Here is a 16,889-nt window from a genome sequence, read left to right on the forward strand (position 1 = left end):
ATTTCATTATCCTGTAAAAGCAGCAAAGAGTCCTGTGGCACCTTATAGACTAACAGACGTATTGGAGCAGGAGCTTTCGTGGCATCCGACGAAGTGGGGATTCACCCACGAAAGCTCCTGCTCCAATACGTCTGTTAGTCTATAAGGGGCCACAGGACTCTTTGCTGCTTTTACAGATCCAGACTAACACGGCTCCCCCTCTGATACTTCATTATCCTGGTTATCTTAAAAGTGACGGGACCGAGGCTCCAGTCTGAGCAGAGCTAAAGATGAAATCCCAACTCTCAGTACCTCTGAAACAGAATTAAGTGAAGGGAGAATCTCTATGTTCCTTCCTCCTGTTCTGGGGCAGCCATCTGAGGGTAAGAGGAAGCCCGATTCGCCTCTCCCATGCCCTGCTGTATGTCAGGAGTGACCCCGGAGTCACATCAGCGCAGAACTGGTGTAAGTCAGAGGACAGTCAAGCCCTTTGAATTGCGGGACAAAACTGTAAGACCAAGGGCCAAATTCTGCCCTACGCTACATCCATGCAACCCCACTGAGGTTATGGGTGCTCCAGAGGAGTAACCGAGGGCCAAATTTTCTCACCTGCAGTGCAACAGAATTTCAATATCCCTGTACCAAGGAGGGGTCGATCTCAGGGGAGAAGTACTAGCCCCACTGAAGACAATGGCAGTTCCACCACGGACTTCTGTGGGGCCAGGATTTGCCCCTGTTCTGAAGCCAGCCTAGAAGCCAAGAGGACGGGAGGGCTAGAAGCCTCGGCCAGTGGAGAAGCGCAGGCCCAACCTGCCAAAAGCCTGACCGGGAAGTTTCCCCAGGTGGGGATGTGTTGAGCGGAGACAGAGCAAGGAAGCACCAGGCAAGAGAGCCAGCCCCGGGGACCCTGGTGAGCTTGGTATGATCGGAGTGGCTCTGAACGTGGAAAAGTAGCGTGGGCCCCTTTCCCAGGACTTGTCCAGGAGCCTGGCACGACAGCTGTACGTCACAGGCGTAGTCGCTTGTGCCTGACAGAATCAGAGATTTGAGGAGAATAATACTTAGGCCCATGTTATGCACCCGCAGGGGAAGGAGGACTCAGGAAATTGTGCCAGGTTGCAGAGGAAGCAGGGAGATGGTACTTGCATCCCAAGGTGACAGACACCTTAGAACCCCCCTGGCTTAGAGTCCGTTCTGATCTCACTGATGCCAGCGTCAATCAGCTGTAACCAACATTGTAACCTATGGGGATTCAGTGCTGCAAAATGGGTGTATCTCCATAGACCTCAGTGGATTCATTATTCACCCAGCCACGAGATGAGAGTCAGGCGCAGAGCCCTCAAGACCCACACATCCCAGAAGCATGTTTTGCCCCATGGATCTGGTGCACTAGGTAGCAATGAAGTGGTTGATGGATACCTCTGGCTTAGGCCTCATTTCCTCTTCCCAGTGGAAATCTTTTCTATTTCGATTTCTTTTGACAACCCTGGGCTCCCAGAGAAGCACTGGTAGGTCTCTACTGATTCCCACACCATCCCCTCCTGGGTCCGTGCAGGAGGCTAACGGGGGTACCGGAGAGTCACACTGATTGCTAGCCAGTGCCAGCTGGTTTCCTGGGTGTTCCCGGCTCAGTAACCCCACGTCATTTATAGGGACAAGCACCTGGCTTCATCAGTGCACCTGGACTGCACTGGGGACAGATCGTTCCTGTCCCATCCAAGCCCCTGACCCCACACAGTCTGTGGCTCAGCTGTATCCATGGAAATGGGATGACCCAATGCAGGCGGGATGTATTTTTAGATGCCCAATCTCTCCCCAGCTGTTCTGACGCGGGGCTTCACGTGCAGCCATTGCGCACCGCACACAGCAGAGGAAACTGTCAACAAAACCAATTTTTCTTCATTTTCGTTGAAATTTTCCACAGAAAAATCCTAATTTTTCAGGTGAGCTCTAGTTCCAGCACTGGCAACTCAGAGCAGAAAGTCCCCAGCTGCTAGGAGCTTTGGGCATGACTGCAATGGTCACCCTTTACAGAAATGTCCTGGGGAATTTAATAGAGAAGACGACATTACCAGGGTTCTATAGGAGATACTCTATCAACCTCTGGAGTTTGACAGGGAATGAGCCCCCTGCCACCGAATTCCATGGGCTGTCCAGGAGACAGAGTTCTCTGTTCAGTTCTGCAGACCTTTTCCATAAGGGCGACCCCCATAATGAGGTGGTTAATGCCTCAATAAAGCAAGAAGAAGCCAATGCTGTACAGTGTGATGAACAAACTGTGCCACAAACGGAGCCGCAGGCCCAGTAAACTCAGCCCTACCAACAAGGTCAGGGGCTGCATCTCCCAAGCAGCGCATGCAGCCATCTGTCAATGAGATTTCTGTGCAGAGCCCCTGTGACGTTGCACTCCAGAATGTTTTGTGAAAATATGCTCATGAGCATACATATGATGTAACTGAAATATGCTTTATGCAAAAGGTCTCTTGTAAGGTATCATTACAAAGCTTATGATCTACTAAGCGTGTTCATCCCATTTATTTGCATGTATTATTTCTGGAGTTAGGAGAATAAGATATAAACTTGTATATCTGATGTAAACATGTTAAGTAGAAGCCATTAAGGGTGCTTCAGAATCAATCACCGATAAATGGTTCTGTTTACTTGCAAGCCTTCCTGGTTCCTGAGAGTCAGGCTGGGAAGAATGGAGGCTTGGGGTCTCACAGGACATGTGAACATGTCACATGATACTGGAATCCATCTTAAACCTGGAGGGGAGGGGAGGGGAACCAGAGAGAGAGAAGAGATTCTCGCCTTGTGCCAAAGCTATAAAAGGTGGTGGAACAGAACAAAGGGTGCTGCCAGTCATGAGAAATCCCCTAGTTACCACCTGAGCTGGAACTAACAAGGATTGTACTGGGGGAAAGAATTGAGCCTAGACTAGGAAGGAGTCTAGTCTGTGAAAGAAGCTTATTGGAACATCTCTGAGGGTGAGATTTACCTGTATTCAGTTTCTTAATGTATGAAGCTTAGACTTGCGTGTTTTGTTTTATTTTGCTTGCTAACTTACTTTGTTCCATTTGTTATTACTTGGAACCACTTAAATCCTACTTTTTATACTTCATAAAATCACTTTTGTTTATTGATAAACCCAGAGTAAGTGATTAATACCTGGGGGAGCAACCAGCTGTGCCTATCTCTCTCTCAGTGTTATAGAGGGTGGATAATTGATGAGTTTACCCTGTATAAGCTTTATACAGAATAAAATGGATTTATTTGGGGTTTGGATCCCATTGGGAACTGGGCGCCCGGGTGCTGGAGACGGGAGTACTTGCTGAGCTGTTTTCACTTAAAGCCTGCAGCTTTGGGGGCATGGTCTAGACGCTGGGTCTGTGTCGCAGCAGGCTGGCATGTCTGGCTCAACAAGACAGGGTTCTGGAGTCCCAAGCTGGCAAGGAAAATGGGCTCAGAGGAAAATTCAGCACGTCAGTGACAGTCCCAAGGGGATCTCTGTGACCAAACCATGTGTCAGCCCTCGTGAAGACCCACACATGCCCAGCACAGATCCAGGGGTTTTCTATTCTAGTCTAAGTAATTCTAATCTAAGGAATTATCCTAAGTGAGGGCGCATCCAGGAGGCATGCAACGCACAGATGGCTGGTTAACCCAAAGAGTGGTGATGCAGACCTTTCTCTGATCGCTATCTCCCATCACCATCACTGGGCACAAGCATGGCTTTAACCGCTTTCACTTGAGCATGCAGCACAGGCAGCAGCAGCAGCATGGGAAGCAGACCACAGCAGCAATGACAGCGCCATGTCCATGGAAGGGTTAAAAAAAAAAAAGTCTCCCCGACAGCTCAATATGGAAGAAACCTGGCACCTTCGACCCAGCTGGGGAATTTTCATCCAGCCCCAGTTCATGTCGGCATCATTAATGACATCACAGAAGCAGCTGATCTATCATACAGCAGCAGGGCAAGGTCGGGCTGGCTGGGCAAGCAGTTAACGCCTAGTTAATGAGCAAACCTCGACTCCAGGATCTCATAGTATCTCCGCACATTGCGAATGCAGCCAGCCAGCACCCCCAGGAAGTAAGGAATGATCATCCCCATTTCACAGCTGGGGAAACTGAGGCACACAGCAGCAAAGCAGCTTGCCCAGATTCATGCAGCGAGTCAGTGGCAGATCTAGGAACCAAGCCCAGGAGTCCCAGCTCCAGTACATTAAGGCTTGTGAAAGCCATATTCTCGCCCTGCCTAGGTCCCAAGTCCACAACAAGTGCAAGAGCCCCAACCCATACAGCCTGATGGCATAATACATGGAGCCTCCCTCCTCGTGAGAGCTCACCTACGTCTCCATGCAAACAGCAGAGTGCATGCACTGTGGAACAGCCCAGGCCAGGCTCCAGCCTGGGTCAGCTGCTTGCTGGGTCTCCTCCTCTCTAGCAGTGCATAGCAAAAATAATGTAAGTGCATCAGAAGCAGGAAGTCTGCCAAACAATCCGTGGGGCCACTGAAGGATCAAGGTGCTAAAGGAGCACTCAAGGAAGACAAGGCCGTTGCGAAGAAGCTAAATGAATTCTTTGCATCAGTCTTCACTGCAGAGGAAGTGAGGGAGATTCTTTTTTAGGTGGCTAATCTGAAGAACGGTCCTAGAATGAGGTGTCCGAGGTGGTTTTGGAACAAACTGATAAATTAAACCATAATAAATCACCAGGACCAGGCAGTATTCACCAAAGAGTTCTGAAGGAACTCAAATATGAAATTGCAGAACTACTAAAAGCGGCATGAAACCTATCACTTAAATCAGTTTCTGTATCAGATGACTGGAGGATAGCTAGTGTAACACCAATTTTTTAAAAAGGCTCCAGAGGCGATCCTGGCAGTTACAGGCTGGTAAGCCTAACTTTGGTACCAGGCAAATTGGGTGAAACTATAGTAAAGAATAGAATTATCAGACACATAGATGAGCATGATTTGTTGGAGGAAGTGTTAACATGGGTTTTGTAAAGGAAAATCATGCCTCACTAATCTATTAGAATTCTTTGAGGAGGCCAATAAATGTGGACAAGGGGGATTCAGTGGATATCGTGTACTTGGACTTTCAGAAAGCCTTTGACAAGGTCCCTCACCAAAGGCTCTTAGACAAAGTAAGCAATTATGGGATAAGAGGGAAGGTGCTCTCATGGATCAGAAACTGGTTAAAAGACAGGAAACAAAAAGATAGGACTAAATGGTCAGTTATCAGAATGGAGAGAAGAAAATAGTGGTCTCCCCCAGGGATCTGTACTGGGATCACTGCTGTTCAACATATTCATAAATGATCTGGAAAAAGGCATAAACAGTGAGGTGGCAAAGTTTGCAGATGATACAAAATTACTCAAGATAGTTAAGTCCAAAGCAGACTGTGAAGAGTTACAAAGGGATCTCACAAAACTGGGTTACTGGGCAACAAAATGAATTGTTCATAAATTCAATGTTCGTAAATGCAAAATAGTGCAGATTGGAAAACATAATCCCAACTATACATACAAAATGATGGGGTATAAATTAGCTGTTACCACTCAAGAAAGATCTTGGTGTCATTGTAGATAGTTCTCTGAAATCATCTGTTCAATGTGCAGCGGCAGTCAAAAAAGCAAACAGAATGTTGGGAACCATTAGGAATGCAATAGATAAGAAGACAGTAAATATCATAATGCAGCTACATAAATCCATGGTACACCCACACCTTGCATGCTGGCTATCATTTTATGGAAGACAATCATCCTCAAACGCCAATGGATTGATGACAATGATGATGCACAGTTCTGGTCGCCCCATCTCAAAGAAAGATATATTTTAAAATTATTACGGGGATGCAACAGCTTCCACATGAGGAGAGATTAAAAAGACTGGTGTTTAGTCTGGAAAAGAGACAAGTAAGGGGGGATATGCTCGAGGTCTATAACTCATGAATGGTGTGAAGAAACAAGTGTTATTTACCCATTCACATAACACAAGAACCAGGGCTCACCCAATGAAATTAATAGGCAGCAGGTTTAAAACAAACACAAGGAAGTACTTCTTCAGGCAATGCACAGTCAGCCTGTGAAACTCATTGCCAGGGGACGTTGTGAAGGCCAAAAGAATAAACGGGTTCAAAAAAGAATTAGATAAGTGCATGGAGGATAGGTCCACCAATGGCTATTCGCCAAGATGGTCAGAGATGCAACCCCATGGCCTGGGTGTCCCTAAGCTGCGAGATGTGGGGTCTGGACCACATGGGATGAATCACTTGATAACTGTCCTGTTCATTCCCTTTGAAGCATCTCACATTGGCCACTGTCAGAAGACAAGATCCTGGGCTAGATGGACCGTTAGTCTGACCCACTACAACCATTCTTTTTTTTATGGGGTCACTAGACCCGCTCCCCATCAATAGCTCTCAAGACGCCCTTCCGCAGCTCTCTGTACATAGCACGGGCCAGATAGGGTCTTCAGGTTTCTCCCCATACCAATACACATCCAACTGCTCCATGAACCCACACAGACAGTGGAGTCACAAAAAGCTTGAAGTATTTGCAGCTTGCTTACTGGGCAGGGCACCTGACTGGGAATCAGGAGATCTGGATTCTATTCCTGGCTCTGCCATGGATTAGCTATGTAGCCTTGGGCAAATAACTTGGCCCTTCCATGCCTCAGTTTCCCCATCTGTAAAACAGAAATAGTTACACTGGCCCTCCTTTGTAAACCCCTGAGATCTAGGGATAACGGTGTCTGGTATGGCTGTGTACTGGAGGTAGAGCTGACTCATTGCAAGGTGTTTCTGAAGTCCGGGCGCTGCATCAATCACTGTGGAGTACACACCACGGCAACATGCTTAATTCAAATGGCAGCCACTTAACTAGCTCTCTCCCTGCCTGATTGGGACAATGGCTGGGGGCAGAGATTCAGTGCAATATCTTTCAATGGCTCTGAACAATGGATTATTGGCGTTCCTTGATTGTTTAATTGGCACAGGAGGTGGTGCATGCAGCCAGTTTATGTAGCTAACAGGAGCAAATCACAGTTTGCTAGCACGTGTTTCCCACTCCACCGTCCTCATCACGCTGCTCCCCTGCTCTGTTAGGGCTGCTAAATAAGCCCCTCTTACCTTCATGTGGTTTTCTCTAGCCTTTTCATGCTTTTCTTACCGCAAGCTATGCAATTCAAACAAATCTCGCCCTGTGAACCTCTGAGGACCAGGGCATCGCTTAACAGGTGCTTTTTTCCCCTTCCGTCAGGATCTGTGCCAACCAAGAGGCTTCTACCATACTAAATAATAAAGCCACCCAAAACTGCACTGATCACGGAGATGTTACGGGTGAGACTTCAAGCCACAGATGCGAAGATGTTCAGAGCTGAAAGGGGATCTGCGCATCTGCACACTGGAAGATCAAACAGCATTACTGCAGCATGTGAATGGCCCAGACACCAGGGTAAGAATGGAGGGCAGCACATTCGATAGCTTTTCTGCAGGTCTGCAAAGTCCACGCATTCAACACTCAATGGGATGGCCCTAGCGTGGGCTCTGCTTGGGACATCTCACCTACCACTGAACCCCTGAAATGGCCTCCAAGATCCCATCTGTGGTGGGATACAATCCTGCCCCAGTATTTAAACCCAGCTGTGAACCATGGCTGTGGGCTAACCGTGTTCTGATATGGCTCCTTCCTGCCTGTGTAAATAGAAAGTAGTGACCCATGTTCTCCCCCGGCTGACAGACACACTAGGAGTAAGACTCTGCTGCGACAGCCGCCTTGCTGGGGGATCATCCAGTTATAACCAAGTTCTCCCCTGAGATGGTTTTATCTTGGATTGACTGACACCTGAGGGGACCCATCTGTTTAACCCACGTTACTGCCTTGGACCGAGCAGGGCTGTAGCCCAATTTAAGCAGTTAGTTCTCAAAATAAAAACATGATTTAAACAGTGTCAAAGGACACTCACGGTGTCAACAGGACGCCCTGGCAGAGCTACCCTCGCAGAGACGCGATCCAGGACATGGTTCCTTCGCTTGACAATGAGAAGCCTGTTATAACGCAGCTGGGCCTTGACCACGTTTCATAGCAGTGATTAGATCATTATTCTGATAGAGTGGGCAGGGCTTTAAGAAGAGATGGGTTCAGTGTTAGCTGTGAGTTCCCAGCACACAGCATCCCGGAGGCGCTAGAATACGCACAGGACAACAATCTACCTGCCTGAAAACTTGCTGACTGGCCCCCCTCCCTAGTGACTGGTGGGCACTCAAAGCGGAATCCCAGTGCTGACACATTGTATTCACGGAGGGGGCTGTCCTTTAGCGCCTAGCCTTGTGCTGTAATCGCATGGCCAGGCCGAGGTGTCGCGGGGGCTGAGAACGGTGATGACTGTGTGTAACACACAGTACGTACACCAGGACCAGTGCAAGTGAAGAACAGTGCTACACAATCAATTTCATCTTGACTCTCAATTGTCAGGCTTTTTGGAAGTTTGAGGCAGACAAAAGGACTTGAAGGAGGATGGAAAAGCATTGTCCCCTTTAGCTGCTTAAGATCCCAGACCAGAAATAAAACAGCTTTATATTGAAAGTTGCAAACCAACAATCGGAAGGTCCATTCCCCCTGTGCAGGGCTCTGGGGTTCCCGGCAATGGCAGGTAACTTCCCCAACTCCTAAAGCAAAGCAGCTTTCTGGGTTTCTGGCATTTCTCCGGGCACTCAGCCAGCCACACAGCAGCTGGGGGAACACGCAGTCCTGCCAGGAGATTAAGCGGAGGAGAAACTCTTGGGTGGCTCAGTGTATTGGGGCTGACGAGTACGTTCTGCCAGCAGTTTGGATTCTCAGAAGATGGAGTAGTTGACGTGGCTTGGACCATACTCAGCACTGACATAAGGAGGTGCATCTCTCTACCCCATTCCTCAACAACTAGACAGAGGAGCAACACCATTCCACCAAGAACAGAGTCCCTGCCAATCTCTGTCGTCAGCCCCTCACAACTCAGGATTCAGACCTGGCCCCAGCACAGAAGCTGTTTGAGCAGCATTTGTGGTCAGACTTCTGTGCTCTTTCTATCAACAGCCTACAACACACCAGATCACACAGTGCTACAGACCTGCCCTCATGAGCAGGCAGGATGGGCAGCCTAGCGCTAACCTGGGTCATCACATCTCCCCAGCAGATCTCCCAGCTCCTCCTAGGTGAAATCCTGCAGAGGCCAAGCCTGCCCCCTCTTCTGTTCAACAGATACACGAGACTCCTGGGGAATTCAGCAGGTACCGCAGGCTCCTCTGCCACCGGTGTGCTGATGCCATCCTGCCTTCTGCGTCTATCTCAGCAAACCGCCCTGCTGTGTGCTCACGCACATCAGTGCTGGCCACAGACGGACGCCTGGATGAAACCAGCTGACTGAAGCTCTGCCCAGAGGGGCGCTGGAAAGGGAAACCATCTGAGGAGCCAGCGACCTTCCCCTCAACTCCCTGATGCCGTCCTATTGCCGAGCCTCGTGGCAGTATTGGATTTATCCCTGCTCTTGGATAACCAGGTAGAGACCGACCAGGAAAAATGTCTCTCCAGTTTACAAGGAGGCCACTCCCTGTCCTCCAAGGCCTGGCAGCCGTAACCCACCATGTATCACTGAGACTTACCAACTGCAACTCCCTCGACATAGGGCTAGCAGCCAAGGCCACCCCGATTCCGCCTTGCCCAACGCTTCTCTGCCCACCTCCTGAGAAGGCCTGGTCATGGGAAGAACATCACACCCGGACTCTGACTCAAGGCCTGCGTGCTAATCGTAGTGGGTTAGGACCAACCTGTGTTATAACCTGATCAGGGCACTGAGATCCCCTGGCACAGCAGACCTGCTTCTGTAGATGGGGGCCCCCCGCACATGTGTCACCATCTTTCCATCCACAGCCCCCCAATCCAGCATCACTGGTCCGAGACACAAACGAGGAATGGCTGTGGTAGGACTACAGGGAGCGGGAGACAGGATGTTTTCTGTGTGAGGTCGGAGGTTGTGGAACACTCCTATGGAAAGTATAACACTGTGCTGTCACCTGGCCACGTTCAGAGCCCAGGGCAAATCCCACCGAGTGCAAGAGCCTCACCACACTACCCGGGGAGGACACAAAGCAAAAGCCAAGTGACTGAACCCCAGGGGAGCCCAAGCAGAACCCAGGTGTGTGCTTGCCGCTTATCCCTCTGATTTTGCTGTACTTCAGTCCTTCGAATCTGCAATGACTGGCTCACTCTTACCACAACAAAGGGAACCTGCACTGAAGCAGAGAGGAGACCCACTTGTGCCAGGGCTCAATTTAACTCCATGTAACACAGCCGGAGAGTCTGCTTCCAGAGGCTAGCTCTCCCCTCCGCCCCCCCACTGCGGAAAGAAAAGCCTCCTCGAATCTCCCTCTGTGTGCGTCAGGCAGAGAGTGCTGATGAATGGGCTGGCGACTGTTTGCATTCTCATAGCACTTACAGGCTGCAGCCATGATCAGGCCCCATTGCGCCAGGCACTGTACGAACAAAGTGAGAGCCAGCCCCGGCTCCAAGGAGCTAGCAGAATAAAGGCGCACACCCTGCCTCTGCGCCCAGAGAGACCCTCTCCTGCAGACACCAGAGCACAGGCAGCCATGTTGGGCTTTCGCTGCACCGGCGAACCACAGCCAAACATAACGCCTGCCTACCGGAGAAGGAATAAACTGTACGTCGGGGGAGACTATTTATTACGAAGCTTTGGGAAGGGCTCTAAGACCGGCAGAGCGAAAGAGCAGGGAAGGCTATAAAGAGCAGTGTCCCTGTAAGGGCCGCGCACACAGATCACGCAGTGCCCGCCGCTGCGACGCTGCGCTGGGGATCTGTGAGCTCGCAGAACGGCTTGTCGGCTCTCCGGCGGTGCCGCCTGCCACACACGCAGGCACTGCCTGCCGGCACGGCGGCTAATCTATCTGCGCACCTCCTTGGCGCCGGCCCCCTCTCCTTAGGAGTCCCATCACGGAGTCTTTGGGCTAATAGAGCAATCCTGGATCGACGGGGAGAAACGAAAGCAGCTCCCGGAGAAGCCAGGCCTGGCCCGGCGCCAGATGGAGGCGCGAAGGAGAGTTGGAGCAATGGGAGGAGGAGGGAGGCATTCAGGAGGAGACCCCAAATCAAGAGAGTCTAGAACAAGGCCACAGCGAAATAGGAGGCAAGGGAGTTTTGCCTCCATCCATTGCCAGTTGGGGATGAGGAGGCTGGGGGGAGAAATCTTACATCAGAGCTTCACAGTCTAACCGGGCGTCCCCGAGGAGGGGAGGGAGGGGGGCACCACTGGTTTAACGTCAATACCAAGGGAAAGCATCCTCATACGATTCATCTTGGGCCCTTGCAGAGCAACTTTTCCCCAATAGGGTCTGCTCCGCTCCCCTCCCCACCCTAGGAAAGACCAATGACCCCCCCCCCCCCACACACACACACACTGCACCCCCGTTTGGGCAGATCACAGGGCAAGAGACTCGGCATCATTCTCCAGCCTCTCTCCAGTCTCTACCCCAAGAAGCCCAGACCTGAAGGCCACCCAGCTGGCGCCAACATTCTCGCTGCGTTCACAGAGCCTTAGAAACCAGAGGCGGGAGAGCCCCAGGCCAAGGGAGGATCGCTCCCTACTGCTCAACAAGAGAGCAGCACGCTCCATGCGGGGCACGGGCCCAGACATGAGGGCACGTGTGCACTTTCACGTCCAGTCCGTCATGTGGAAGGCTGAGGTTCGTCTAGTCTGTGTCGACGGAACCATGTTCCGGATTCCTGTTACAGCCCTGATCTTTCCCAATACTGTGGCACAGTTTGGTCCCCAAAGACGAAACATCACACAGCTGGGTAGGTGCTATTGTGAGCTAATGAGATCCCGAAGCACAGCAGCCTTGACTGTGAAGATGGGCCCTTTATTTACTGATTGTCTAGATGAGCTGCAGCTATAGGGGAGTGTAACCTATTCTCCACCCCCAATCCCCAGAGCTCAGAGCAGGAAAGCAAAAAGAAAAAAAGGCAGCCAGACAGCGCAGGAGGGTTTGGAGCAAGAAAGAAAATAGCCAGTACCCAGGCCTATTCCAGCACCTTCCCTGCAGCAGCTCCTCTATCCTGCCATGAGAGGGACCCTGGCTTCAGCCATGTCTCCTTACTCCCTTGGTGACACTCCAACCAGGTGGGTGCTCATAAAATCAGCAGATTATGCCGCCCAGGTCAGCTTCCATATATCCTGTCTGGGTCCGCCCCCAGCTACTCATGGCTTCCCTGGTAACAGGCTGGGCTGCCTCCTCCCCCAGCTCCAGCCTTTACTGGGGTGCAGGGAATCAGCCTCTGGAGGAGACCAAGGCTCTCTTCAAGTCTGAGATGCAGGAGTGCTGGATTCTACTGACCTGGGCAAGTCCTGTTCCCACTCCGTGCCTCAGTTTCCCTATCTGTAAAGTGCAGATAATGACCCTGCCCTCCTTTGTAAAGTGCATTGGGACTTACTGATCAAAAGTGCTACAGAAGAGCTAGGGATTATTATAGCAAAAAGATCCTACCGGAATAGCTCCATATCCTCCCGTTGGGGGCCATTACTGCAGAGTACTGCAGTAAAACCAAGAGTTAGAGTTGGTCTTCAGATATACTCCATGCGGTTGTGAATCCTGCCCCTCAAACATGGTGAGGCGCTGCCGGCTGACTCAGAGCCCTAAACATATTTGGGGCTAAAACCAGGCCCTTTTCTTTGCCACCTCACAGCCCTATCACAGTTCTGGCGCCCCAAACACACAGTGCCCCCATCACAGGAACCCACTGCCATAGCATTCCCTGAATTGCCCAGTCACAGCATCTTGGCAGATGCGTGGGCTGTCAGCAACCAGAAGCAACACAGGGGAAAAGCCAAGCGAGATCCCCAGGTACTGTGGGCAGGCAGTGGTGCCCTTATGCAGCAGGGGAAATCATGACTCTCCAGTGCCTCTTCCTCTCCTGTCCTGTCTGAGGAGCCCCGATGCAGTATGGGGTTGCTGACCCACACGCCTACACTAGGGTTTGGGATCAACGACTGGTCCTGTGGAGGAGGAGGCAGAAAGCATCCTGCGTCACAGAGGGCATAACTGGAATCTCTTTCATGGAGAAATGGCCCCCTTCTCCATTCCTTAACCACCCCCCTCCCCACAGCAACAGGCAGATACCAGCAGGATGGAGGTCAATCCCCCAGAAAAAGCTGCTGCCAGCTGACTGGCTGCAGGGAATTTGCTTGTCACTGAGGAAAAACAAACTAGACTTACATGGCACTTTACCTTTCCAAGCGCTGCACAAACATTAACTAGCTAAGGAGAGAGAAGGATCAAGGAAGGAGGAAAACTGCCCAAAAAAGTGAAAGATACCCAGGCTCTGAATTAGTCTGGACTCCTGCAGCCAGCCGACCCATCTTACTGCCCCCTATTCAGGATTTAATACATAAGAACTCTCCACTACTGCTATGTTCTTGCATAAAGCAATATCCCACCCTCTCCTCTAGACAGGCAGCTGACTGAGGGCTCGAGCCAGCGTCTGATGATGTCTGCGACTGGGGGTTTCCCCGACTCGCAGGATTTTGCCCCAAGTCATTATGCCATCGCAGTGCCACTGAAACTAGCTGCATCGATTTAAGAATCTTTGCTTGGGCTAGAAACAGGAAAACCCATTTGATTCTCACTTGGAAAGTAACTCGGCCATCAGCACAGCGGACGGAACAGTGCCTGGTGTGAAAGAAATATATAGAATTTACCTGTGAATAATTCTATCTTATGTCCCAGAACCTTCATTGTGACTCGTATTCTCCCAACAGGTGAAAATGGCAAGAGAGGGGGGAAAAGCTCTTGGAGACAGTCAGGAAGGAAAATCCACTAGCGAGGGATGATCGGAGTCCTCTGAGCTCAAAGCAGCTTGGATCAGGAGTGAGACAGGGCGGCTGGATGGAGTGGGTAGTGCAACATGGAGCATATGTGTGTGTGTGAGAGAGAGAGAGAGACTGGCTGTTCAATGCAGGTAGGTAGGAGCTTCACCCATTTCACAAAACAAGAAACAGAAGAAAGAAAAACCTCACGTACACTGCAAAAATGCCAGGCACTAAAAAAGTCGATAGCCTGGCACTGCAAGGCTGGGTGAATCCAGGCACAGCTGAGCCGCCAACTCAGGCTGTGGGCTCCGAGACTAAACACCAGCCGCCCCCCCCCACTTCTCGAACAAAAGAGCAAAGCTTTCTCTCGCTACACAATAGTTGTCATGTCTGCAAAGCGGGGCGGGGGGGGGGGGGTCTGCTGGCAAACACGCAGCAACAAGGAGCGCCGGGAAAGCAGGGCTGCTTCCCAGCACCAAAGATGGACACCTCCCCTTACAGCCTGGGCTCTCGGGGTGATGAAATGCTGCCAGATTTTACCTTGGAGCGATAGAAAAAACGAGGCCCCGTTTTTAGGGCCACACCTGGGACGCTCCTGCCTGGAGCGACCAGGGGCGGAAGAGCCAAGAACCGACCCCCTCCCCCTTTGCGTTTCCACCTCCCTAGGTCCGATCTGCGCAGAAAGGCTTTACTGGGGGAGGGGGCATTCTCGTGGGGGTGGGCGCCTCGGGGGGGGGGGGACTTCCAGGAGGTGGGGAATGGGCACCGGGGGGGGGGGCACAGAGGGGGCCGCCCCGCAAGACTCACCGGATCAGTGCGATGCAGGGCGGGGGTCTCCGGCTCCCCTCTGCAGCCTCCTGCTCCCCAGGCTGTGAGCCCCCAGCGCGGGCAGGTAGCGACCCCAGCCCCAAGCCCCCGAGAAGGAGGCGCAGCAGCACCGCGTCGGCCCCAGTCTCCTGCCCGGGGCGTGGGTGGGCTGCGCGGGGCGGCGGGGGGGGGGGCAGGCAGCTGGCCGGAGCAGGGTGTAAATCAACCCACGTGCGTGGGCTCGTCTGGCTCGGATCGGCGGGCGGCTGTGGCTGCTGGCGGCGCCGGGTTTGCAGCCAGGGGGAGGGAGCGGCCGGGCTCCCCCGGTTTAAATGGGAGCTGCACCACTGCGTCAGGGAGGGGAGGGGGCGAGGAGGGCTCCCGACGAGGCGCGCGCAGCAAGCGGGCACCCTGCGCGCAGAGGGGGTGGGCACTGCCAGCTCCCCCCACCCCAGGGAGGGGGCTCGGCGGCGCGGGCAGGGCCTGGCTTCGGGCCATGCCGCCCAACACGCTCTCTCGTGGCCGAGGAGGAGGCCGCGTGGGTGGGAGCCCAGCGCCCTCCCCATCCCTGCTGCGCCCTGGCTGCTGGAGACTAGGGATGCAGCTGGAGCCTGGAGCGGGCAATGCAGTGGGCACTGCCTGGGCACGGAGGGGAGCAGCCTGGGGACATCTGGACCCACACCGGCACCTCGCCTCTCTTACCCCCTAGGGATGATGGGGAGCCCCGGGCTAGGGCACAGCCCCTCTGCTCCGAGCGAGCCCAGGCGCCGGAGCTGGCCCTGCTCAGGTGCTAGTCAGTGGCAGGGGCCGGGGCTTTCGGAGCAGGGGGATCTGTGTTCTGTCCTGGCGGGAGCTGTGCAGTGACACCCATTACACAAGTATCAGAGGGGGAGCCGTGTTAGTCTGGAGCTGTAAAAGCAGCAAAGAGTCCTGCGGCACCTTATAGACTAACAGATGTTTTGGAACATGAGCTTTCGTGGGTGAATACCCAAGACTTGCATCCGACGAAGTGGGTATTCACCCACGAAAGCTCATGCTCTAAAACGTCTGTTAGTCTATAAGGTGCCACAGGATTCTTTGCTGCTTTTACCCATTACACAGCCACCCAATCAACCCCCTGTTCCACCTCAGCACTCACTGGAACCAGCTGAACATTTTCAACAGGAATTCCCAGCAGGGATGAAAACGTTTCCACTTTACACAATAGTTGCAAAAGCCACCAACTGATACTGATTTGTACATGATTTTTAAGCATCTCATTTATTTCCCAGCACACATAAACCAGGGTTTTGGCCTAAGATCTGTCGGGTGGGCTGCCTTTGAGCAACAAGGAAGTTCTAGGCCCAAAGCTAGCGGTATGTTAAGTGCAGTGTTTAGGCTGAGATTGTAAAGGGCAAATGCTGCCCTCCGAGCGTGCACATAGCAGTAGTGGTGCAGTTACGCTGCACATGGAGGCAGGATTTAGAGATCCTGTGCAGGGGATCTGCAACTCTAGCATACCACAAAGCTCCATGAAGGCGCTCTGTGTGCTATCGATATCTCCTGCTCACACTGGAGCCAATGGGAGCTCAAGGTTCACATTACCTCTGAAGGAATCAAATTAACCACTCTCAGAGTAACAAAGGCATAATGAAGCTGAGATGCAGGTGTTATGGAGCCCTGATGATCACGATTTTATAAATGTTAAGGTTAGAAGGGACCTTTATGATCATCTAGTCCAACCTCCTCCACGCCACAGGCCAGAGAACTTCACCCAGAAATTTTTGCATGAAGCCCATAACTTCTGTTGGAGCTATAGCATAATTTAGAAAGAGATCCAGACTTGACTGCAAGCAAAGGGGATTCCTTTGCTAAGTTCTTGCTTACAGCTGTTACATTAAAGTCTCAACCTTAACAGCTTTTTGCTTAGAATGTGTTTCCATATATTTAGGATTCGTCATGTGACCTCAGGTCATTTGGCTGTAGTGAGCTGGTGGTTCAAAAAATTACTAATGAACTAGTTCACTTTCCTTGCACCAGATTCTGATCTCATTCACACGGGTGTAACTCTGCATTGACTCGACTAGAGTGGCCCTGAATTTACCTGGCCTCTTGTCATAAAAATCCCAGGACTCAAAGACCTTTTAAGACAAAGTTCGATAGAGATGTACCGAGACAGAAGCCACAAGCTTCACCCTGTTCTCTCTTTAGTTGACCAACAAGGTTGCTCTAATACCAATTTATTGTGCAATGTCTTAAA

General features: G+C 51.7%; 1 protein-coding gene across 3 annotated transcripts in view; it reads right to left on the reverse strand.

The window, feature by feature from the left end:
- The window catches only part of NDRG4 (NDRG family member 4), an 87,505-nt gene extending 72,678 nt beyond the window's left edge, over window positions 1–14,827 (reverse strand). The window contains exon 1 of one of the 3 annotated variants that reach the window (XM_039503269.1): window positions 14,651–14,827. Coding sequence is in view for 2 of the 3 variants with exons in the window: in XM_039503266.1 (XP_039359200.1) it covers window positions 13,733–13,769 (37 nt within the window). In the remaining variant the exon portion in view is untranslated. Of the gene's footprint in view, window positions 1–13,732; window positions 13,845–14,650 lie in introns of those variants that run through there. The other 2 variants (XM_039503266.1, XM_039503268.1) reach the window with 2 other exon arrangements.
- Between the last annotated feature and the right edge of the window lie 2,062 nt (window positions 14,828–16,889).

The sequence above is a fragment of the Mauremys reevesii genome, linkage group 16, assembly GCF_016161935.1.
Source record: "Mauremys reevesii isolate NIE-2019 linkage group 16, ASM1616193v1, whole genome shotgun sequence".
NCBI classification, from domain to species: domain Eukaryota; kingdom Metazoa; phylum Chordata; order Testudines; family Geoemydidae; genus Mauremys; species Mauremys reevesii.